The sequence below is a fragment of the Pipra filicauda genome, unplaced genomic scaffold (genome assembly GCF_003945595.2).
Source record: "Pipra filicauda isolate LSUMZ 115617 unplaced genomic scaffold, ASM394559v2 scaffold391_size691406_pilon, whole genome shotgun sequence".
NCBI classification, from domain to species: Eukaryota; Metazoa; Chordata; class Aves; order Passeriformes; family Pipridae; genus Pipra; species Pipra filicauda.
Window position 1 is genome coordinate 220,946 of NW_024104522.1, and position 25,252 is coordinate 246,197.

The 25,252-nt window shown below is 43.0% G+C and overlaps 1 protein-coding gene across 4 annotated transcripts in view; it reads right to left on the minus strand.

Annotated features, from left to right (window-relative positions):
* LOC113994277 (septin-2) overlaps positions 1-17,274 on the minus strand; it is a 35,102-nt gene extending 17,828 nt beyond the window's left edge. For 2 of the 4 annotated variants that reach the window (XM_039385061.1, XM_027733152.2), the window contains exons 1-7: positions 17,013-17,112; positions 12,014-12,065; positions 10,857-10,956; positions 9,302-9,388; positions 8,590-8,713; positions 4,341-4,475; positions 3,759-3,876 (exon numbers count right to left, since the gene is read on the minus strand). In XM_039385061.1, the coding sequence (XP_039240995.1) occupies positions 3,759-3,876; positions 4,341-4,475; positions 8,590-8,713; positions 9,302-9,388; positions 10,857-10,956; positions 12,014-12,040 (591 nt within the window). In that variant the 5' untranslated portion in view covers positions 12,041-12,065; positions 17,013-17,112. Of the gene's footprint in view, positions 1-3,758; positions 3,877-4,340; positions 4,476-8,589; positions 8,714-9,301; positions 9,389-10,856; positions 10,957-12,013; positions 12,066-16,566; positions 16,633-17,012; positions 17,113-17,161 lie in introns of those variants that run through there. The other 2 variants (XM_027733154.2, XM_027733153.2) reach the window with 2 other exon arrangements.
* Between the last annotated feature and the right edge of the window lie 7,978 nt (positions 17,275-25,252).

The following is a 25,252-nucleotide window of genomic DNA, read 5'->3' on the forward strand; positions in this document are numbered from 1 at the left end:
GAAAAAAAACCTGTTCTTAAACAGTTTTCTTTATTGTCACTAATGTCTGAGATTTACATAAAAATACTGTATTCATATTCCTGTGTTCATTCTTTTCCTAATGAAATTACCTCAGGGGTCAGCAGCCAAAATAACTCTGGGCCTTGGGCAGTTTCAAAAGGTGGCACAAGTCAATCCTTTCTTCAAAACTGAAGAGAATGCTTCTGCTGCCACACTGCTGAAAGCATGACAGTCAGCTCGTGCCCCTGCACCACTGACAGAGTTTCTGCCAGTGAAGGGTATGGGGAGAGCATGAGGAATGCTGGGACTCCACAGTGGCTCTCTGCACAGGCACCTCGGGTGTTTCAGCAGAAAAGGTGGACTCTGCAAACTTCCTAGAGCAGTTTTCCCTAACGAGCTGCTACTGGAACCCCCAGACAGCCCCTGACCCAAGCAGCTGCACTATTGCACTAATGCACTCAGAGAGAGGACAAACTTTGGGAAAATCAGGGAGGGCTTTGAGGTCATTGTAAAAATATTCAGAAAAGTCTGTGTAAGGACTTGTGATGCCACTACTACACATATGACTGGAGATTAACTCAATAACACAAGTACAAGCAGACTTCAAACAGATGAGAGCTCTTAATGAGCTCCTTGGCTGTTGTTGGGTTCCTCCATCCTCTGTCGTGATGGCAACCAACAGCTACAGTATAAATGAAACTTGTCCAACCAGAATGTGATTATCAAACAGCTGTTTAAAATCAAACAATTCTCCAGACCGTTAGAAGAGGAAAGACCATGTCTGAAGCACAGCTATTCCCCTGACAGTGTTTTCCTGCCAGGTATATAAACATCCCCCGCACTCAATAAAATATCATGAGCCCCCACCTACACAGAGAGCAGCATTTTTTAAAGCAGAAAGAAATTTGGGAATAAGTGTTGCCAAGAAGCAATTAACAGCTACATTGACACAATGGCATTTAACTCAATGCACGTTGTTACTTTCTGCAAAATGGAAGAGAACTAAATTGTCACCAAATGATAATAAAAGATGCACAGCTGGGACAGGTGGGGCAGTGCTGCAATGTGATGCCTTTAAGCTGCATAAAACAAGAAAGCACATTTAACCTGGCTGAGATCTTGAAGATAAAATGCAAGTGAAACAATAACGGGAAAGCCAACAGCAAGGGGTGCTAGAATAATATATTACAGCTGTTAAACCTAGTGCTTTCCTGAAAGGAAAAAGAATTGCAATAAAAACAAACTGTATTTTATGGGCCTAACAATGAAACAGCATTTTGCTTCTTCAAATCTGAATTTTTATTGGCCTCGGAGGATTCTGTGTTCTTAAAGATTAGCCTTCCCATGGGAAATTAAAAAAGAAAAAGTCAAAATATTAGTTCCCCTCTCATGAAGTCATTCTTTTGAGCATGTTTCCTTAGCAGCCTTGCATGGCACAGCTTGTGAAACTGTCTTGCATTTCTTCCCACTCAAGAGTTTTAAAAAATAACTTTGAATTCCAGAAAGACCAAACAGGAATTACTCCAAGCTGGGTTTCCTCTGCAAGCACCATAAGCTAATCTTGCTGCTCAGTCCACAGCGGCAAAACAAAAACATTTGCCCTCAGATTGACGGCCAAATGGCAGAAACATCTAAAAAGGGACGGCTGGAGCTGCGTCAGCACAGCAGCTTTTGATTCCTAGGCTTGATTAGAGGCTCTGCTGGCCAAGATGCTTTGAGTTAGAACAATATACAGTAGCTGTGACTTTCAAAGCTTTGGAACCACATTATACATTTGACTTAATATAAACTCAGTTTGCAGAGTGACCTTTGCCAGCAGTATAAAAATAATGAAAACTTGTTTACCTGTTTCCTAACCACTCCCTCACACTACATCCAACTCGCTGCACTCAGACAATGCATAAATGTGGTGTCCATATGTCCAAGGTAAGACTGTTTTAAAGATTAGTTAGTTAAAAGTAACTTTGCTCAAAGTAGGAAGAGTTGGACATGGATTAGCACTGAATATGGTCACAAGGAGTTGCCTTCAAATCAATCTGTTCATCACAGGATATGTACAGTGGGATTCATCTCCATCTTCCACAAAAAATGCACACCGCCAACCCTCAATCTAACATTACTTCCAGAAGTGTACTGAAAAATAAGCAATTCCCAATTCACATGGGAAATGTAAAATGTTTGTTTGCACTACTGCCATGTTTTAGCTAAAATCCAGTGTTAACAACACAGAGAAGCGACTGTCAAACAGCACGTCCACCATGCTGGGCTTGACCCTAAGACAAATCATCCAGCAGCAGATAAAAAGAGCACAGATAGGAGTCCCCAAAAATTACAGCAGTTACTGAAACCTAGAAAGACTATGTTCCTCTTCATTTAACCTAAGAACTGCTTTTGTCAAAGATGACTGTAGCTAGAACCTATTTTATTCAGTTTATTTTATGTATTTGAACTGTTGAAGCAGAACATTCAAATTCCCAGTGAATTATACTGGAAATTATTAATGTTCCACTTAAATGCCACCTTAGAATCTTTCAACACCATTCTGGTCCCAAGTGCTGAACTAACAAGTAAGCACCTATGAAAACTGAGCTGGAGTTCCCTGCTGAAAGACCAAATACAGTTTCTTCATAAAAAGTAGCAGCTCTGCAAACAATATTACTGTGATGTGAGATACAAATCTTTCACCAAGTCGGTACAGCCACAGAAAAAGAGAGGCAAAACCCAGCATAATCAGCCACATTTCTGTTTTATTACTTCCCTGTGACTTCTTTCAATTTGCACACAGTGCACCTGTCATCTCCTTACAGCATTTGTGGAGGAACACAATAGAAGCTCAAGAGCCTGGACAGAATTTCTCCCAGCAAGACCTAGAGGTCCTTTTTATCTCAACAAATGGACTGTTTTTAATTTCCTTCCTCTTTTCACCTCGTTCCCCATATGCTGATCACTTCTCTATAAATACCTCTCCCCCCCTTCAGTGGATGTTTGTCTTTGCAGACAAGGTTCATTCAGTCACAACTGTCCCCACTTTTAACTTCCTCAGATAGAGGGTTTAGTCCATTTCTTGGGCAAGTTTTCTGCCATCACTGAGCTTTATACAAACACAACAGCAATGCTGAACTGCAGTTGTTTACAAGCCCATACAAACCATGCTCACACCTGTCACCGTGGCACTGGTTCACCCAAAAGAGCCCCAAACAAATCCTCTAACTTAGGGTGAATTCAGATCATGTGCTGTTTTGCAGGCATGATTTTAACTATACTGTTTTTCCAGTTAAATAGAACTGTAGTCCCCCTTCAAGAAAACAGAAAAGCACTCCCACAGGAAAACCCCTGGAATAAAGATCCAATAACATTCTAAAGGCCCATGGGAAGCCAGAGGATCACAAAACAACTGTCATGAAAAGGTAATATAGAAGATTAAGATGTAATCTTACCATGAAAAGGTTTACTCTGGAGTAAAATACAGACTGCATTTTAGAAGTACTAATTATCTCTACACTACTCAAGGGGTAAGTTATTAAAGTCGTACCAATTCACAGGATTGCAGGGTTCAAATCTGTTAAGACTTCACAAATTAATGCACTGGGTCTGAATCAACTGATAAAGCACATCAGACTCCAGGGAAGATTTCCCACCTCACACTTCCTGAACATTATGTCCTTGGCCAATATCATTCACCCCTCTTTAGTCTGAAATGACTTTCTATGTGGCTTTAACACGGGTTGCTCTGTTCTCATGACCAGTGTTAGACCTACTCTTCTCTTCAGCCTCTCTCTCTCCTTCAGTGTCAGCGTGTCAGCCTTGGCAATCACAGGCACAATGTTGACTTTTCCATGAAGGGCCTTCATGAACTCTACATCTAATGGCTTCAGCCTGCCAACAAATAGGAGAAAAAAAGATTTAAAAAAGGCATGGAGTTTTGTGTTGTTTGCTTTTTTAACAGACCAAATGTATTAAAGACTATTTATTTCAAGTGTCTACATAAACAGTATCTCCATAACAAATTAAGTCAGAGCCCTTTGCTTATCACCTTGGTCGTGTAAAGCTTGAGTTGTAATTAAAATTGTCACTATAAGATAAATTGCATATTAAAAGTGCTTATGTTTCTGGGAGACAAACAATATTAACACCGACTGATTTAAAACAATATTAAAAGTCAAAAAGGGGACAAAGCAGAGGAGAGCATTAATCCCCAAAAGACCATTTTAATTGCATTGGCTTACTGACAGGCTGGGAAGCAACTCAATTAACAGCTAAGTTACCAGTTCAGGTAATGAACAGACTTATGAACAAGCTATAATACCCTAAAAAACCTAAGTTCCAGGGTGTTTTCTTACCCATGGCCAAAAGGAGAGATGAAGTAAAAGCAGCAGTGGACTCTGTTGTCTATGATGTGGCGCCTGTTCAGGCCACTCTCGTCGTGCAGGTACCGCTCAAACTGGTTGTCGATGTACTGGATAATTGTTTTGAAGCTGTGGGATGGGAGGGGAGAGAGAGGCATCTTACATCAGCTTTAAAATAAGGAAAGAAGAATCATGAAAAGATAAGAACAGGAGGAGAATCACACTTTTATTAAAAACATTTCTGTTACAAAAAATTCAACTTCCTAGCATTGTATCTAGTACTGAGGAAAAACATTTTGATAATGCCAAAAGATATTTCCCTACTTCTGCCTAGAGCCACTGTGTTCACTGGATAAAAAGTTCCAGTGCAAGCTCAGAAAAAAGCACTCAGTGCTGAGACAACAGAGACAGGAACAGAAGACTGAGGATTTTTCTGCCTTTTTTCTGGGGGCAGGGGGTGAGGATTTGGTTTTAAACCAGCTGACAAATGACATATCCCGGATATCCTCTTCATTTACAACCCTGACCCTAGAACCAGGTTTTTATAGTCACCTATGAAAATTCTGGTATTCTAGTCTGTTTAAATACAAATACATTTGCAAGTCATGCGCTCAAGCATCACATGATTTTTTAAGCTATTTTTGTTACCTTACAGAATCCTTTTCTGTTGACAAAGAAAAGTAATTCCTACTTGGTTGAAGGCAATTTAAAATATTCCCTACAAAGAAGTAAAGGAACACAAAATCTGATTACACTGACTATTGAGATACAAAGAGCAGTGACTAGAGAGTGAAAACACAATGCATTACTAAGAAGATGATTTTAAGCTACTCCAGAGCATGCACACACCTGCAAACATCATTAATACAAAAGCACACTTTATATTAAATACTGCAGGGGAAGGGAAATGAACACACAGATGTAGATAAGATTAGGCAGATGATTGTGTGTCATGAACATGTCTTAAACTACTTGGGGACAAACTACGTAGAGAGCTTGACTTGAAAAATAGGATCATCCATATTTCTGTTGCTGAGAAAGCACCAATTTGACCAAGACATTTAAGGGGAAACCACACAAGAGAACAGAAGAAAAATCAGTGATCTGGCAAATGAACCCAGAATGCTGACAAATACTGCAACAGGCAACAGTCAACCCAGCGCTGCACGGCTGCAAAGATGATAAACAAAAGGAATAAGAATGATGGAAGAGGTCCTGGAGGGAATTTGATTTTCCAGAGTTGAGTAAGCTTTTGGATGGAGAAGGAATAAATCCATAGCAGCACATATATATATATATACACATATATACACACACATTTACATCTTTGCAAGATCTGGCTGTTCTAAGTCATACTAGAGGACAACACAGCAAAACATGGAATTTATGGGGTTTTGACCTTAGTGCTGCTCTTTTAAAAGCCTGCATCTTGATACCTAAATGGGTTGAAATACAACAACATGGCTTATGTTCCTGTTGATCTTTGATACTTCTCCTCTTAGCTGGTAAAAGGTAATGAGACTGAAGACATACAGGTCAGAAACCAGGCACTAACAATGGGAAAGAACTCTCACACATTTCTCTGGCAATATCATTGCTTTACGTGCAGCTCTCTAGCTCTAACAGCTATAATTTTCCCCATAAATATGGTGTCAGTGTCCTGTACCTCCTGACTGCCAGGAAACACCTGGCTGATACCCCATGCTGTCATTGCTGAGGAGACAGCACATCCTGGATTAGAACAGCAAACAACACAACGCTGCATTTAAACCCACGGGGTGAAAATGAGCCATATTATCAAGCTGCCAACACCCACAGAATATCATTTAAGACAGCTTAAAAACAAACCCAAAAATTTAGCATCAGCCAGAGAGCAGCTCTCAAAGAATGACCTGTGACACTGCAAGATGACACAAAGCACATGATCAGCAGCATCTAACAAGTTCACCTGCAGGCTGGTTTTGTCAGCCCTCCCCTTGAGGCCAGATTTCACACCAAATCTGTGCATCAAGCAATTTTGTTCCTCCCCTGATTAGATCCTCTCTCTTCTATCTCATGAGAGATGTTACTTCAAGGACATGCTCCTCTCATGACCCCTACATACTCATGCATGGAAAAGATGCTGAACGTGTCAAACCTCCAACCACAAAGAACTCTGCTGTTCTCCAAACATGCTTAAACTGCTGCCATGAGCAATTCTAGGTGTGGTTTGATTGTACAACACAGAACCCCAGCTAGCACTAAAGCTTCACACAGCATCTAAAAAATTATCACTCTGGTTAACTGTGGTTCTCCTTCACCTTCCCTTACAGCCTGTTTTAGGTACAAGGACATCTGTTCAAAAATAGCCTTAGTAAAATTCATCACCCTGACATAGTCAGCACAAATTGCAGCCTTCCCAAAAAAAGGGCTTTATAAATCTTGGCCCACGATCGGCACCATCCACCGGTTACCCATGACTGCAGGAAATGCTCCTGAACACAAACTGGAGTTCAAGAACACAAACTTGCTCCTTCCTCTGAACTACCAAGGAAGGAAGGTGGTTGCACTGAGTTTGCCTTCACTGCAGTTCAGAACAAAGAGTCTGTCCATCCAAGTCCCTGGGACATCCTGGAAAGATTAACAGACTTTGTCAAATGACACTTGCCATGACTCACTGTCTTTTTGTGTGACATAAGAAAATTAGACTAAAGAGCTGTCATTAACTACATCTTTTTGTTTTGCAGTAAGTAAGCACTATTTGTTCCTGTCGTGTATCTTGATGTTTAAGATTTGTCCCAGAAAATCACGTACAAAATGGTAAGTTTTTCTCCTGGGTCTGAATCACCATGGACTGACTCTATTCAGCAAGCCTCCAAAAAGAGAGGGGGAAAATCCCAACACGTAGGTCTCTAAGAAACATCTGAACAGAATAAACAAAGGGCATTAGAACACAATCAACAGGAAGAGCTCTCAGTAACACAATGCACAGGCTGCTCAGCTCTGGCTGCAGCGGAAGGAAGCTCTAGTCAACAGTGCACAAAATAAGCAAGACCATGGTGCAGTCCAGAGAGATGCCTTTGTGTTATTCCAAAAGTTCAATTCTTTTTCAACTTACTAAAGTAGGAAAAGTGGGAGGAAAATAAAAATCTCACTAGAGCTTCACTTTCAAACTTTCATTTCATGTCTTACGGAACTTCAGTGCCTTCACTTTTGCTATGTTCCTACGTACACACCCTAGAAAGAAGAGAAAAACCCTGATAACTGTGTCCTTCAGAATGCTCCAGATAACACAGCATTCTGTCAATGAGAGACTACAACACAGTCTATTAGCATTATAGATGCTTATTTCATCAGGTATTTGTCTCTTTCCTGACCTTTAACTCATACTGAAGGACTCAAATCAACCTGTATTAGTTTTATGCTTCCTCCCTCTGCACAGTGACACTGTTTGCCTTTGATTTACCACCACCACCAGGAAAAAAAGTGTCAAATGTCAATATTTAAGCAAAATAAATATTGTTAGCACTTCTTAAAAGACAATCATGTAGACACTCAAAATTCAGCTTCCAGTTGCACTGGATTCAGGCATCCTCATAAGCACAGTAATACATCTCACCTTTATTTGAAGAGAGTTGTCAGTTTTCCACAGCAAAAGAGAATTGCCTGAGTATGATTATTTGGAAATTACATTTATGAACTAATTTTGTTACAACCTGCCCAGTTCCTTCCTATTTCACCCTTGTCTTTTTTCACGACCTTTATGCTAAGGCAATTCTGTATGTTGTGTAGTGGATCTGTTGACAATTACTTCACCCTTTAAAGCCTATCAGCAACATTTAGGCCAGAGAGAGCTAAGCACCAACTTCATCATAAAAAAATAACAGCAGCTACCCAAATTGCTAATAGTACCTATGAAGGACAGGGAATGGAAAGTACTGTCTTAAAAACATGGAAACTGGATGGCCAGAGACACAGAAAGTAAAAGACAAACAGAAAATTCCTGCCCCCCATAATTCCACCCTATTGGAATGGCCATGGAGACAAAAAGCTGACTGCAGTTGTCAGAGAGCCTTACAGGAGGAAAGGCCATTGATTTTGGGGCAGAATCATACAGAGCCTAGAGAACCCCAACCAAACCTCTTAAAAACAGGAGAAAGCAGTTAGAAAATTGAAAGTGGAAGTTGTAGAAGGGCACAGACACACTGGAGTGGAGTTTGAGAAGACACACACTCTATTAACAAAGCAGCATTTCCACACATACCAGTCCTGGCTGTTAATGGCATCTCCATATCCTGGTGTGTCAACTACTGTTAAACGCAGCTTCACCCCTCGCTCCTCTATCTCTACTGTGGAAGCTTCGATTTGAACTGTCCTCTCTATTTTCTCTAAAATAAAGGAACATTTGCATTGTTATTATGCCTATCAATTGCTGCAGAAAGCCCTGCAGGACAGAGCAACAGAGGAGGAACTGCCACCTGGACTGTATTGTAACCTACACAACATCAAATATTTTAGAGGAAAAGAACAAGCTGGGAGGTAAAATTTAATACCACGTCTTTGTAAATAAAAAGCAGCAATAAACTAAAAGGGGGGTTACTCATAACAATATGCAAAAATAAAACCTGAATACTCAAAAGCATGCTGGACTGTCAAAACCAGGATTTAAGGCATTAGAGGCAAAAAGCAAGAGAGGAAATGGGAGCAAAGCCACATTTAGGTATATGGACACCTAAAAGGCTTGGGTGGTGTTGTTTTTAATAACAACTGGTGAAGAAACAAAAGCGGAGTCTTTGAAAGGAAAAATAAATGAGAAAATGACAACTCAACAAAATACAATTTGGAGGATTAAAATACATGTAGACAGCATGAAGAAAGGGTGTCATGGGTGAGGCTATCAGAATGAAGCAACGTTAACTCAAAGAACACGAAGTTTTGTAGGATGTGTGCTGGAGGAACTGCAAAAGCACATTTACCTGCAGCTCCAGGAATATAACGCTCTGGATATAGATCAGTCAGGAACAGACTGTTAATTAAAGTGGATTTTCCTAAGCCAGACTCACCTACAAACAAAACAATTCAGGTTATTAAGCATATAAATGTCTTACTCCAAGCTTTTTAAAACCCCTCGTCCTTCTTCAGGCCCACATTATGGAGGAAAAATAATTTGTTCATCAGGATCCACCCTAGCTTTTGATATAAAAACATCAAAGGTTCAGCTAAGCACTTTGAAAACACCGGAAAAACAAGGCTCCAGTGTTTTCATGAATGTTACATGAAAATTTTAAGTTTACTGTAATAGATGTCACAATAAAAGCTGAAAGGTCAGGCAGCACTTTGGCTGTAGACCTAGAGACAGTTCAGTTACTTAAGGGAAATTAAAACTTTTTCATCTAAACTTACAAAAATCGGGAGCTGTAGCTCTCCCATTGAAAATTTCTGAGAGCTTCATGGTTTTCCTAAGGTAGAAACTGAACCTGGAACAGTGTTAGGAAGGAGAACGAGTAAAGCAACCCCAAACTAAGAGTCAGGGTTTGCACCCTTACAGCTGAGCCTACGTACGTTCTATGAAACCCAAAACCATTCAAAATTCACCTGAGAAGATTCACAATTCTGTAACTTCAAGTCATACATCAAAGTAATAAACTTGTAAATGTAACTACTAAACCTGAGTTTCAAAAAATCACTTTTTTCCTAGCCCAAGGAATCAAAGGAGTCAGCATTTAGAACAATTGGCCATATTACTGTAGATGCTACTAATCTGATCTTGGAGATGGAAAAGTTATCTATCATCACAGACTACATGAAACAAGAACTCTACACTTAACACAAATTACCTATTTATCTCACAAACACTGCTGAACACTGCCACCAAATAATCCTAAACAGTACTACAGAGCACAGAGAATAAGATGGAAGTGTTCTACATCTCTTCTCATTTTCAGTTTTCAATAACTGCTACAGAACAGTGACAGTACTGTGGGCTCCCTTTGCACTTGGATAACATTAAACTGCTTCAATGCAGATATAATTCAACATGTCACTTGGGAGACCTTTGTGCCTAAAGGACTCTCCATCAAAGACACAGGTGCTCACTGACAGAACAGGCAGGGTTTATTATTATTTATTATTTCTTAAATTACAGGTTTATCTCTGACACAAAAGTGAGTCAGTACTGAACAGCAGCAAACACAACAGCAGCATCACCATTTCAACAGCAAGATACTGACCATGTGCATTCATGCCTTGAGTCGGGGAAAAAGAGTCAAAGGAAGATTAAACAACCACCCCATCATCTGACAATGAGTCAGGAACACAAAAATGTCCTGCTGGCTCAAAGTCATCACCTCTAATCACTACAAATACTCCCTCCTACAAAACAGGACAAAATGGTAAGAGATTTAATTAGAAAGTATAGAGGTTCAAAGCTTTTTTTCTGTGTAACAGTCAATTGCTAAGTAGAGATACACCTCTGAAAGAAATGTCACTGTTGTTGTATAGCAGTCAAAAACACTTAAAGAAGTGACTTACCAACCACCATGAGTGTGAACTCAAAGCCCTTCTTCACAGATTTCCTGTGAACCTGGTTGGGCAGGTTAGCAAAGCCCACATACCCCGCCGAGTCAGAGAACTGCAAGGAAACAAAGGCTGGGAATAAATGAGATCCTTCTCCCCCTTCAAAGCTGAAAACAAGTTCAGCTGATTCTACACAGTAAGGAAGGGGCAGAGGTATAAAAAGCACATGGAAAAATAGAGAATGAAACCATTTTTTGCTGCTGTAGCAAGGCAGACCCTGACACAGGCCCATTGACCAAGGCTGATGTATCAACAGAAACCAGTCAGTACCTTGGGCTACACAAATAAAAGTCTCCCCTTGCATAAAATCAACATCTGCAAGCTTGCAAGAGCACGCTATTATCAATCTTAAGATGTAAATACAGCTAAAAATAGAAAAAAAAATCTGTTAAAATTTAGTATTTGCTGCTACTATCTTCTCTATAAACAATGTATATGCTCCCAGGTAAAACACAGGAACACTGTACTCATGTAGGGATTTCCAAGACACAGTTACACAGAGATGTATCTTTGGCTTGTTAAGGTGCTCACCTATCTTCACAATCTTTAACTTCTAACACAAAAGCAGGAAAAAGAAACATGCCTGAAAAACTTATCAAAGAGATTTGGGCTATAAACAGAGCAGGCTGCTTCACCATCTGTTATCCATTGACTGAAAACCTGGTAGGAGCCTAAACAAGAACTGCAGCCACTTGATTTAGGGACCTATGAACTACCTGGAATCAGAGGTTTTCTTCACAGATGAATCTATGATGAGAACATTTTTTATACAATGCCAGACATTTCCAGTGGGGCAGAGGGGATACAGCTTAAAAGGTAATTATTTATTTGCTAACAATCCAAAAACATTAGAAATGAAGGTTTGTCAAATAAAGTTTCCTGAGGTAAAAGTACCAATTTAACTGTGAAAGCAAACTCAGGCAAACACCAGGAAACCTATTGCAAGAATCACATGTAAGCTTTGTTTCCACTAAACAGTCCCTTTTAAGGAACACATCTGCAGCAATAAGGTATCATTTATTCACAATTTTACCACTTCATTAAAACCATGAGTATTTTCAGAAGTTGAACAGACTCTAAACAAAATTTTGGCTATGCAGCCATCTCTTTACCTTCACTTTTTCACCTGACTGAGACATGTTTCGTCACTCCGAGTTTCAGACACTGTGGAAAACAAAGCCATAGTGCATGTTAGCTGACTTGAAGATTACACTGATTTTAATTCTGAACTGATCATCTGCTTATAAAAATCACATTTTATTCTAGTAGAATGAAACGTCACATACTCAAGGATTACCACAATAAAGAGGCCACAATCAAAATGTCTGCTTCTGAAAGAAGTTACATGGGATTGTCAAAACCAGAATTCTTCATTTCAATACTTAAAAGTTTCGAAACAAAGATATTCCTTTAGAATGCAAAATACTAAAATTCAGTATCATAACAAACTTTCATCCATCCTGTCTTTGAAGAAGGAAAATTATCTACTGAAAGCTAATGCTGAGTACGCATGGCACTCCTGATGGAATGCTTTTTTAAGTTCTCTGATTCTGCACTTAGCTAATGAAACCCGAAATTCAAATATTCTCTGTTCCCAACCACGGTTGGGATATAGCAGCACTAAGGAGGTCATTTTTCTTTCAATTTTTACCCTTTTGACTTATTATATTTCTCTTAAATATGGTTTACAAACCAGTGAACGTAATGTAACTGTTGTCTAAAAATTACACAGTAATTCCCATGAGAACAGGACACTCATGTGATTCCCAGGTAAGGGTCAGAACATAACATTATTCCCAGTCACTTCAAAGTCCTGTTGCTGAAAAGGACACACTTGGCTGACCCATTCTGGACACGGAAACTCACCCTGAGGTGAAGAACTCTCCAAAAGCTTTGTTCTCTGGTTTCAGACACCCCGAAGAAGGGTTTTGGCAAGCCCTTCTCTATTTACAGCTGAGCTGTAGGTGAGTTCTCAGGGCAGCAGAGAGGCCCCTTCACCCAGAGCAGCCCCTGAGCAGGGCAGGAAGTGCACAGGTGGCAGGAGCACTTCCCAGCCCGGTCTGTTGGCAGTGCAGCTCCTGGCCTGGGGAAGCAGGGCAGTGCCTGTGCAGGCACCTGTGTGCTCACACACAAACACCTTCCTGGGGGGTAGCAGGAGCCATTTCAGCAGGATACAGGCCACTTTCTGAGACTGGCATTTTGACAGTCCAATCCTAGCAGAGACACACTCTGGACTGAGCAAAAGCAAAGTTAGCATAATTACCACTTGGAGTTTTAAAGAAAACATGTTTTCAGCTCCCACAGCATTTCATTTGCCCTGCAGCAGACATTTAAAGTCCTGGCAGCTGTGCAGATGCCAGCCACTCTGGAAGAAAACAAGGCCTACTTTTCCCCCAAACCCAGCTCGGTTCCTTGCTATGAAAGCCTAATAAAACATCCACTGCCTGGAAAATAGGGAGGTCCTGATCCTAACCATCTTCTGTCAGCCCCTAATTAGGTATTCCTCAAAACAGTCTGGGAAACTGTTAAGAAAGCCTTAGGAATGGTTTTGAAAAAAGAGAGCTTATTTTTCTTTGACCAATATGCAAGGGCTCATTCCAGCCTCCAGCCAACCACTGCTCTAGATCCTTAAAGACAGTCACAGTCTCACTGACAGATGTAACCCATTGCTCTGGCCACATCTTGTTTCTAAGTTTGCAAACCTCTGCTGTCACTTTGTCTATAAAATCAGTAACATAATTCAAGAGTTTAGAAAAGCTCATAAAAAGCCACTGAGTGCTAATGTAGATAGACCTGGCCTATCTCCCACAGTGATGCCAGATGAGAAACCCCCAAACCAGCTGCCTGTAGATAGGAGGGGGAACAATTCAGGTTTCAATATGTATGGCAAATTGTCTAACTGCTTCTGCTAAATTTACAATAATTTGTTCCATAAATATAACTTACAAAACCTGCTTCCTACAGGCCAAACCATATTCACCTTGTGTCTTCCTCTGACCAAAAAGTTTCTGCAGCCAAAGCTGCAGCACAGGTGCTCTGATCACATCATGACTGCAGCCACAGGCAGCCAGTTGGTCATTTCCACTGTATTATGTAGAATAAAAATATTCTAACTAAAAGTTACCTCAACAACAACCATAAAAACAAACACACAAAAAAAACCCACCCACAGAAAACACCTGCTGTTCCACAACACTTAATAAGACACCGGGGTTCATTTGGGAGCTCAGCTACTCAGCCACGACACACTTTGCAGTTCCTAATACTGCCCTCGTGAGGTTTGCTCGAAAATCATCCAACCAACCACCCTCCCCGGATGACCACGTGCTGTCCTCCCGAGGCTCTCCCACACAGCACAAATCAAAAGTTTATCGCTAGCAAAACGCCACATGTTAAATCTCCTTCCAGCACCAAACAACCTCAGCATCGGCGGCACTGCTCCCAGGGAGAACGTGCTGCTGACCCAGCCCATGCTGGGCATCAGCGAGCCCTGAAATCCAGAACTCTGCCTGCACACAGCTGAGCCAAACTGCAAAACCGTGGGGAGCTGAGCCTCTGACTACACTCTGGGCAGGCCCTCAACCGGAAATTGGAATATTTAATTTCGCATCAATTTTCCAGAATAAAATGTATAAAAAACATAACTAAGGCAAAACAGAGCCTGTTCTGTTCTCCTTAGGTTTTCTGAGTCCTGTTTCAATCACTACAAGATAAGCCAAGCAGCACATGCAAAATAGTACACAGAGAAAGGAATAGATAAGATGCAACTGCAATAACTTGCAAAAAGCAGAGAAACTTTATTTGTAAATAATTCTGGGCCCTATCTAGCAGGCCTAGAAGGAGAAAAGGACACTGTGCTCCAGTAGAGCAATGTCCAGATCTGTTTTCCAATGGGGCATAATGTAGCAAAGTTTCATTTCGGATCCCAACAAATTCCTACCCTGAACAATGTGATGTCTGGCAACCAAAGGGAGCAAACTGCCACTAAGTTCAGTTCCAGCTCCTCCCCTGCAAACACAGAGCCCTGGAACGTGCCATCCCTCCCTCTTCTGCTGAGAACAGTATTCCAGTGAGAGAGAAAGAGAGGGGAAGGAAAATGGGTCATTTCCTTTGTTCCTGTCAGGATGCAAGAAGTAAACTGTTAGGAACAGGCAGACTGGGAGCTTCTTAATAAGAACCACACAAAGAAAGTGCCACGAAACATGTACAAAGAGTGTTTCCATATAAGGATATCAAACAACATTTTTAAATCATCACTTTAGAGCGACCTTACAACCATCTCTACAAGCAGAACAGCCCTCCTGATTTCTCAAATGAGGCTTTTCTTTCCATCTGAGATTATACAACTCTGATACTTTTTCAGAAGTATTTAATAACCTAACAAGGAACCACAAAAAGCAGAAAAGCCTTTAACAGGTTTCCCAGTGCTGGAAATGGTCTCAAAAACATCAGCATTCTAAAGTCACTTTTCAGACTCAAAGCAGACAGAGAAACACCAGGAATATGTCAGTGAAATACCAGTATTTGTGGTTTCTCACAAAAGCACTACAAAACCCCAGGAAGAAATGTCAGAGTCAAGCACTGAAGCACATCAATAAGAATGAAAAAAAAATATAACTTTGCCAAGTGTCTTATACATAGAGAAACAAAGAAGTTACTTGAAAAGTAGACATTTTCTCACTGTATTCCAAGCTGGATACAGGGATACAAATACAAAGCAGTTAACTTTTTTTTTGGTAGCTTACTCATTCCAAGTTGTGTGAATCACTGAATTCTATCAAACAAGTGTGTCCAGCAGAGCCTGTTCTGTGTGCCGTGCTTTGTTCCTGCCACATCCTCATCTCTGAGGGGGGAAACCCCCCATCACTCCCCCTGGATCAACAATCACAGATGATTTCATTTTCCTCATCAGAAACAGGTGTTACCAGTTGAAGGAATTCTCTTTTAAACATTAGCAATTCTGCATTACTCTCACTCAGGAAAATGACTGTATCACTTCCCCCGAGCACAGAACTCACAGCAAATGCCACAACCCAGCTGTGACCTCTGCAGACAGACCACTCCAAGCATGAGCCACTGCTCTGGCTCTGCACTGGAGCTCAGTGCTCACGAGTCCCACAGACTTCACTCTGGTGCTGGATTTGAACCAAGGACACTCCACACAGATTATTACTGGGAATGCATCAAAACCTGGAACGTGCCTGTGACTTCCCAGCACACATGTACAGCAAAAGGAACAAGGACTGGGCAAGTTAGAGGGACCCACCTGTGTGAGCACTGGTCAAGAAAAAGCAATGCGTGAATCTAAAGCTCTGATCCCAAATATTTTATTTAAAGTTCCATTTCAACAGTAACATTTTACTCTAGACACCTTCTTTCCTTACTGTTATATCAGTGAACACAGTGACTTAAAAAGCACAAAGGAGGCAGTGATACTGTTCTCATAAACGACCAGCTTTAGGAATGATGTGCTTCCTATGCAGGCAGCTTTGGACTGTATTTTTGCAGTTACTGTGTCAGAAAATTATTGGGTAACAGATCTGAAAACGTGAAAAGCAGGGGCTTTTTCAAACGAAAAAGCCAAACACATTAGCTGCAATCACTCATCAGGGCACAGGTAGCTCTGCCTCACACCCACAGAATTTAGGTACAATTGTGCACATACTGGCAACGCAGAGCGAACTGATAAGCTGGTATTTTAAACCGCTTCCAAATCACGCTGAAGTCCCGTGACACGACGAAGTCTCCGACCTGCACGTGAACAATAATGAAGGACTAAACAAGACCAAACCCAAGCAGCGAAGCCGTGCTGGGCCTGTGGCCGCCCCCGGCCCCGCGGCTGTGCCCTCCGGCAGCACCGCCCGCTCCATCCTGGCGGGTCTGAGGCACCCGGGAATGCCCGCGGGGCCGGCACTGCCCGATCCAGCCCCGGCCCGCCCCTCACGGTAACTCCGGCCCGAGGGGGGCGCGGGCCGCGGCTCGGGGGTCCTGCCCCGCGGCTCCTCCCTCCCCACACCGGCGGCACCGACCCTGCCCCGCCCGGGCCGAGCCCCGGGGCGCTGTGCGGGCGGAGGCCGCGCCGGCCGGGCCGGGCCCGTTCCCCGCTCTCACCTGAGCGCTGAGCCCTGAGCGCTGAGCCCTTAATGCTGAGCCCTCAGCCCCGAGCCCCGAGCCCTCCGCCCGCGGCCGCTCCGCCGCCGCCCCGCCAGGCCGCGATCCGCCCGCGTCCCACACGCCACCGCGGCCGAGCGCCCGCCTACCCCGCGCCGCTCTATGGTCCGGGCCGGGCGCGGGAGCAGCGGGAGGAGGGACAGAGCGGGCCCGTCTCATCCGCCCCGATCCGGCTCTCGGTGCCAACCCCGGGGTAGGGGAATAGCCACGAGGAAATCCAGCCTTTGGCTGTCACGCCGTGGGGAACATCAGCTGGTTGGTTTTCAGCTGCTCATTCACAGCACAGGGAGCAAATTTCTCTCCCAAGCATTGTGCAGAAGTTCCAGTGTCCTTGTTTTACTGCACTTGGCCTTTCCTCACGGCATTCCCTCGGGCTCAGGGACGGTGTCACCGCCCAAGGGGCTGGGGGGACTCCAGCAGAACCACCTGGGCTGTCAGCGATACCCGCAGTCAGCCTGCAGGAATAAATCACTTCCTCACGGGGAAACTGTTACGCAGCTCAAACACTCGACACTGTCCAAGCTAAAACTGCCGGCTGAAGTTCAGGAAAGGCTTTTTCCAGCCTTCCACCTGCAAGAACTATGTCCAGGAAAGTTCCTGGCAGTCCATCCACACGTTTTGCAGAGGGCAGTTTGTATGTGTGACCCCGCAGGAAATCCTTTGACTTACAATTCTGAACACCAAGCAGCACATTTCTGTTCTTTCTGCATTTCCATCCATAAAGCAAACAGGGTTGCAGCTCACAACAGGAAAACGTGGAAGTGAAACAAATGCTGCTGAAGGCAGACTGGCATTATTTGCTAATTCACATTGTGCTCATATTATCAACTGTGCATTGATGTAATCTGAGTCAGAACCAGATAAAAGCCAACGAAAGCACAACCAAGTCCCATTTCCTGGGACAGAGTGTAATGTTGTAACACCAAGTTCTGTTACACAGTATGTCCTTGGAGGAGTTAAAAGACGGAATTTCGGTCTTCTTTAGAAATTAAGGTATGATTGAAAATTACTCCATGGATTTCCATACAGGTGCTTTGTACTATCACCAGAGGAACAACCAGGGCAGTTTTTTTCTTTCACTAAGTTAGAACACTGTGATGGACACAATGTTTTGCACACATGCACTGCTATTACAAGTAACTCCCATTTGAAGAAATTATAAGATATTAACACAGACAATGCCAAACCACAGACTGCCATCGAGCCAGAGTCAAGTGGAAGTCTGTGCTTTCCCATGACTGTCACTCCTTTCCTGTGGCAGGATTTAGTGTGAGGGGTGAAGCAGCCCCCAGTGGTTCCAACAGCCCGTTCTTGAGGCGATAGGGGTGGTGTTCCCAGGTCATGGCTGGATCAGATCACTGACCGACTGTCACACAGAACCTTCAGGGGAGTCCCAGTCCTCCCCAAAAGTGCCACTGTGCCAGGCAGTGATGGAAGGAGGGGCGGCTGGGGTAAGAGCAGAGGTCAGCTGCAGGCTCTGCAGGGCCCAGGAGCAGATGCTGAGGAACAGATAAAAGCAGCTCCGTGCCTGTTTCCTCCCTGCACTCTGGAGCTCGGCAGCTTCCTGAGCCAGGGGTTTTATCTTGGTGGTTCCCTCTTCCATGAATTTTTCTTCTTGCTTTTTGAACCCATCTCAACTTCTGGCATTGCAGAGCATCCCGTGACAGTGTTACAGTGTTACGCACTTGGAGAAAATGTGCTTTTGTTACCTGTTATGAGACTTGTATGAACCCACAGTTGTAGGAACTCCAGGCAGCAGAACTGGAACTATTTAGGATGTGTGGCTAAGAAGTGCTGAGAACTGCAGACACCTACAGCAAATGCAGGCCCACAAAACACATCCTGCATGTTCCTTGCTTCTCACCCCAGTATTAGGGGTGAGTCCAAACAGAAGAAATGGTTCTATTGGAGACTGTTCTTCCTAAATAGTTAAATAGTCTAGAAAAGTTCATGCTGTGAACAGCAGTGACTGTGAGTCACTCATTCCCAGAATTATTATTTCTGAAAGAATTTTGTTTAATTCTTCCCTTGGAAGTTCCAATGGCTTTTATAAAAGTTCCTGACACATCTGGGTTTACATTTTCAAAAGCACAATTAAAGTCCTTCCTTGAATTCAAATATTAACTTTGTGTGGAGTCACATCTTAGCACATTAGAAATACCTCATCCATTCAGCAAAAGACATTATGTGTCTTTTGTTCTGGTCCTTACCAGAGAAAACGGTGTCTTACTGATTATAATAAAATAAATACAACCATATAACTGAAAGCTAAATTGAGTTTTAACAGATAAAACAACTCCACATTCCTTGGCATTATTTCTTTTACATTGAAGAAAAAAAAGTTATGCTGCTTAGACAAAATAAAACTGTCTTTTTTCAGTTTTAGGATCCCTTTTAACTTGATTATCTTTTAATTCAGTCTGTTCCTCACATAGCTGGATGTTTGAAAGTTGAGCCTAAATTTTGTGTGATTGCTTTGATGGCTGCACTACAAAAGCAATTCATGAAGATATTGGCCCACTACTGTAAGACACTGAGCATCTTGAACTCTCCCAGTCCTCCCTGGAGATAAAATTACTCAAGTCCAGATTAAACAACTTATTCTTATCCATATGCATAAATTCTTTTCATTTCCATAAGGTTTCAGTTGGTGTTTGATTCAGAATATTTGTGTGTGCTTTGCCAAGTTACAGTACATGGCTCCAGGTCCAAGCCGTTTAGAAATAAATACTCAAGAGCTGCACACTGTAGGTGACATCCTTTGTTAAAGGATTATCAGAGAAAAAAGTAGTGGATGTCAGAAACAGTAACTTAGATATTCCCTGGGTTAATTTTAGGATTTGGGTGTGCTGATAGGCAGAAATTTGAGGGCAAACTTCCCACTGTCTGTTCATCTTTGGTAAACTGCTGATTTGATCAAAATGCTCTTCTGTGTAGGGCTTTATCTGGAATCACTAACAGGGAGAACCACTCTAACATCTCACATTTTCTGTCTTTTTACAGATGTGCTGTGTCAGCAATCAGAAATATCAGGCCCACAGAAAGCTGGTCTCTGCTGAGCCCTTTTGAAGCCCTCAGCTCAGAGCTGGAGCTCTGGCAGGGCACAAACAGGAAGCCCCTATCTGTGGATGCACCAGGATCTATTGACACAAGCTACTTTGCAAGTTATTTACAAATCCCTAAGAAAATCTGCAGCAGATAAGTATATTCCCTTGTTGCAAAAAGAATCCCCAAACCTCGTTTTTAGTGACACACTACAGGAAATGAAGATTGTGTTTGACTTACAGCACTCTCAGAGTGAGACAGAAGTGTTTCTTTTGCATTTACAAGCATGTACAAACCCTCCTTCTCAAGATGTTACTTGTGGCAATGAAGAAGCAGTAAAAAGAACCTACAAATACTCTCCAGTGTTAGAGACATTTTACATCTTTTCACCAGTGACAGCCAGTGACTTTCCTCTTACTGGTAACCACCTTCACTTTTGAGAAGGAAATCATGATTGACCAGACAGATGCATGTTTTTCCCAAAACCAGGGCTTGACTCAGACATGTCTTGTGAAGAATAGGATCAGCACTGCTGAGCAGTAATCACTCACAATGAGAGGAGATGTGCCAAACCTCCCAGGTGTGCTCAGGAATGCAGATTTCCTGGGACACAGGAGAAATGTAGTACCTTTCCCATCACTAACCCTGAATGGGTTTCAGTAATTTCATGGTCATGTCTTTACCAATTACTTTCAACATTTGCAATGTGTATTTAAAACAATGGCACTTGTCCTTGCTGACTGTTGTTTACAGACTGACGTCTGTCTGTCAATCACCATGCTATTTCCCAAAAATTCCATGGGAGAGAGATCTGCCAGGATCCTGGTACACCACCATCTGTGGAAGGAGGCAAACCCTGGAGAGGACAGAATCAGCCTGCAGTTCTCCTGAAGGAAACGTGCAGTAGGATGGAGCATTAGGCATGAAACAAGGTGTATTTCCTACAGCCCCCACCCTGCCTATCCAGGCTTTCCCAGGATCTGTCCATGGCATTAAAGAGAACCATTTGAGTGGCATGGCCTCAGCATGTGCAGTGTGATCTTTTGGTGAGCAGGATGATCAAACCTTTTCTGCTCACCTGCAGACGTGACATTCCAGGCTTTGGGAAAGGGCTCTCATTCACCACATCACCTGTCCTGAACACCCTTGACACAGTTATGGTGTCCAGTGACGCTGCAGTGTTCTCTGGAAAGCCAAACTCAGGAAACAAGGAGCTGAAGAGGTGTGTGCACAGCTCCTCAGCAGTGCAGCCCAGCTGGTCCTGACCGGGGTGACAGGAAACGTTCCCATCAGGGGCTGCTCTTAGAACACAGAGACACGGAGAGAATTCCAACACTGGGAAGCTTCAAATGCTGATCGAGAAGTTTGTGTGTAGAGGAATTCAAGTAGGAAGGTGTGGAACTTGGTTCTGATGATGGTTTAGCACAATTAATTCCCTCGTTCTGCGAGGAAAGTGCTGTAACACTGTCTCAGTGTTCCCACCGTGTGTGGCCCAGACCCAGGCTCCTGCTGCCTCCAGGCAGAGGGAGTGTGTAAAGCAGGGCTGGGGCAACTGTTTGGAAAGGGATATAAAGCAAATATATGAAGGCTGGAAGCCTTTATCACCTCTTTCACTACTTTCCCAACTATATATCTGTTTCCTTCTTTTACCTGAGCCTTGTCACATCACCACTGAGGGGGAACAGCAGTGTGGGCACCCACTTCTCAATCCTGAAGGGCAGCAGCAACACTTGTACTAAAAAAAGTGTTGGATTCTTCATCATTAGCACCAGTCATTGAGCAGTACTGGTTCCTCTTGCAAAATTCTGGCCTGACTTTTAAATCACTGTTTCTCTTTGCTCAAAAGATGATCTAAGAGAGGAAGTAACAATTTCATGTAAACCACTTCTGCTTGTTTCCAAAATAAATGATCTTTAAATAGGTACTATGGTGAAATTGTGCACTTTCATTTTGTAATAACCTGCTCATTTGACAAGGACTCATTCCTGTGTGCCAGTCTTCTGATGTGTAACACTGGTCTGAAGACACGTTGGCACTGCTGACATGCAAGGACTTCCTGAAGCCCTATCTTACTGTAGAATGTGCACTCAAACTCCAACTAAATCTCTTCTCTTAGGAAAAGAGTTAGAGTTTAAAGGATAATTCAGAAAGGAGTAATCTTCACTGAGAAATCTCAAGCTTTCTAAATAAAGAACAGCCCTTGCCTAACCACTCTGTATTTGTAAATCTCTTTGCCTTTATTCCAGCACTAATTAGAATACAAAATATGGCACAAAATCAATCTCTAATAGGATTCCTAATTCTTCACCTTTGCTTATGTCTGATCCAAAAGTTATGGTAAGCTCTCTCGAGATCACTGGGCCTTCAATTAATCCTTTGACTCACACTCCATCTTATTCACACAAACAATACTAGGTTTGTGCATAAGATTGATCCTAAATGTCATTTTCCTCTCTTTCTTCTAGATGCTTAATATTTTAGGGATGAGAAGGAGCAGAAACACTTGGGTAAGGGACACTCCAAAAGTTATAAACCAAGTGTGCTCTGCAGACTACATTTCAGGTGCCCAAAGGCAAATCTATGCCAGCATTGCTGGTGGGATGCCTTGGGGCTGAGCACAGCCCTGGCAAGGCTGGAGGGCACAGCACTTCTGTGCCATGGGACAGGGTTCATACCCCAGGACAAGCAACGTGGGGAGAGCCTGGACCCCCCTTAGCAGCCCTCCCAGTTACTCTGAGCCTGGTATTTGTCCTGATTATGTCAGGAAAAGAGCAAAAACACAATCACCTCTAATCCCAAAGCCCCTCTTGCTATAGCATGGCTCCTGTGCAATTGTTCCCAGCTTGAATACCACTTCCGCCCATTTTCACGGGCTGTAAAGCCCCTCTAAGCATCCCCCCAGAATAATTTAATTAATACACAGCTGGAGCAGAAATAGATGGAATTACATGAATGGTCATTTGTTAGAGTTATTTTGCTGCAAGAACATTGTGCTTTGGAGTTTAAAGGAATCCAGACTTTTGCAGCAAGGATTTAACTTATAAGTAGCGATTTTCTTTACTTAACATCCCAAGGAAAACAACATGCTGATGTGTGTTTCCTTTTAACAAATAGAACCCTTTCATTTCTGAGAGTTTAATTTTCAGTGTTGTGACACTAACACCCATCAGAAAGCAGCTGTGCTGGAGCTGGTGGGGTCCTCAGGCCCCCCAGCCCGAGTCAGTCAAGGCAGCAGTAAGTGAAGTGAGCAGAGGGGGAGCACCTTGCACCCTGGTCTCATTAAAGGTGGTCTGTGCAACAGACCTTTGGGACCAGGGAATGGAGTAATTGAAAATGGAGGTTGCCGCCAGTAACCAGGATAAAAGCTAATATCTGGGGTAAGGAAAAGGAACAAACAGACAAAGGTGAAATACCAGCACGGGAAACGCCTGTAAGCAGAAAGGTCCAGTTGCTGTGTGATTATTAAGCGTGCATTTCCCCAGAGAAATAATTGCCTTGGATTAAGTGATTTGTAGGAATCAGTTGCTGGGTTACAGGTAGCAAGGAAAGGTGGGGTGAGGGCTGCAGAGGTAAAACAAGCCTTGCAGTAGTTTCCCTTCTCAGCCCCAGGGCCCGGGCAGCTGCCCCGGCCCCGTCAGTGCCTCCCGCGGCACAGGCCATTTATCGGAGGAAATTCAGAGTTCCGTGCTCCCGGGCGAGTGGCAAGGGTGGGGCTTTCCTGTGCTTGTGGGCTAAGATAACTGGCATTTCTCCCCCCTTTCTTGATTGTTCTTCTGTGCCGTTTTCTATATAATCGTTATTATCATGATAAATACAGATGTTATTCCGTTTCAGTCTGTGCTCTGGGTTTCTTCCTGTTCACCTCTGAGATGTCTCTGTGGATGGTTCTTTTGCACATTCTCCCCTCCCTGACACCAGGGACTCTTCTGAGTGATTGTAAGCAGCCTCAGTTTGACAGACTGCACAGCCCCAGTCACACATTCCTCCTGAACTTGCACACTGGAATTTGCAGTTTTGAATAATTGAAGTAAACTGTATGTATTTCATATACAGCTGGAAGAGGAGATAAATCCTCTGAACTCCATTTGCCAGGCAGTCTTTGTTAGGAAGACATTTTCCATGCTAGAAATGTTTACAGCTCCTCCTGCAGAGATAATCAATGGAAGGCTGCAGTCATCATGTGTCAGCATGTCCTACACCGCAGTCCACAAAGCTGCTGATGTTCTTTGGTTTCCTCTTTTTGGGTGTCTTGTGGCTAAAAGCTTGTCTCCTGTCTGGGAAAAAAAAAAAAGAAGTGAAAGGCCACATCCAGTGTACTGTGACCTTGTTGTCATCCTCCTGTTACTATGCCAGGGTCTTCTGCAGAAGAGTCACCACTCAGGATGTACTCGGGGCACTGCCCCGTGTCACCTCAGCAGGCACATCCTCAGCTGGCAATCCATGTGATTCCTGTAACCTTTGCTTATCCTTCCTTCTGCTGCTTCTGCTTCTCATGTGGACTTTTCCATTCATGCTGCACTCATATCAGCCTCAAGATTTCCATCACAAACCTCTGCATGCCACAAAACATGCTGTAGGTTACTGTGCAACAGAGAAAACCACTTATGTAGGGGCAGGAAATGTGTTATTTTCAAACTCTGCAATCTCCTCTACATTAGGATACCTTGGGCTAGTTGAAACTAAACCCACAAAAAGCCAAACCAATTCTAAAGTCAGTGTGAACATAACTTTCAGTTTTGTCTAAAACATTTAAACTTATTGCAATCAAAACAAGCCTTTCTCAGGGCAGCCGGTGGAAAGCCCCTGGGGCACAGCTCCCTGTGAGTGCTGTGAGCAGCTGGAGGGGTCGGTTCTCTTTCTCTGAACTGTAACACAGCATTCCCACCACGAGCACTCCCTGCCAGCCTTGGGGGCTGTGAGATGCTGCTGCCTGCAGGGACTGAACCAAGGCTGCTTTGCAAGAGCAATCCAAAACACCAGTGGGCCATGAAGAGACTGTAGCAATTACAATGTCTGCATGGCCTGACAATGAAACCTCTTGTAAATACACCCTTTTTGATATGGGCACATAACTCATCAACATACCATAAAGATTCAAAATGTACTTGAACTATTAAAAGAGTAAAGTCAAGTCT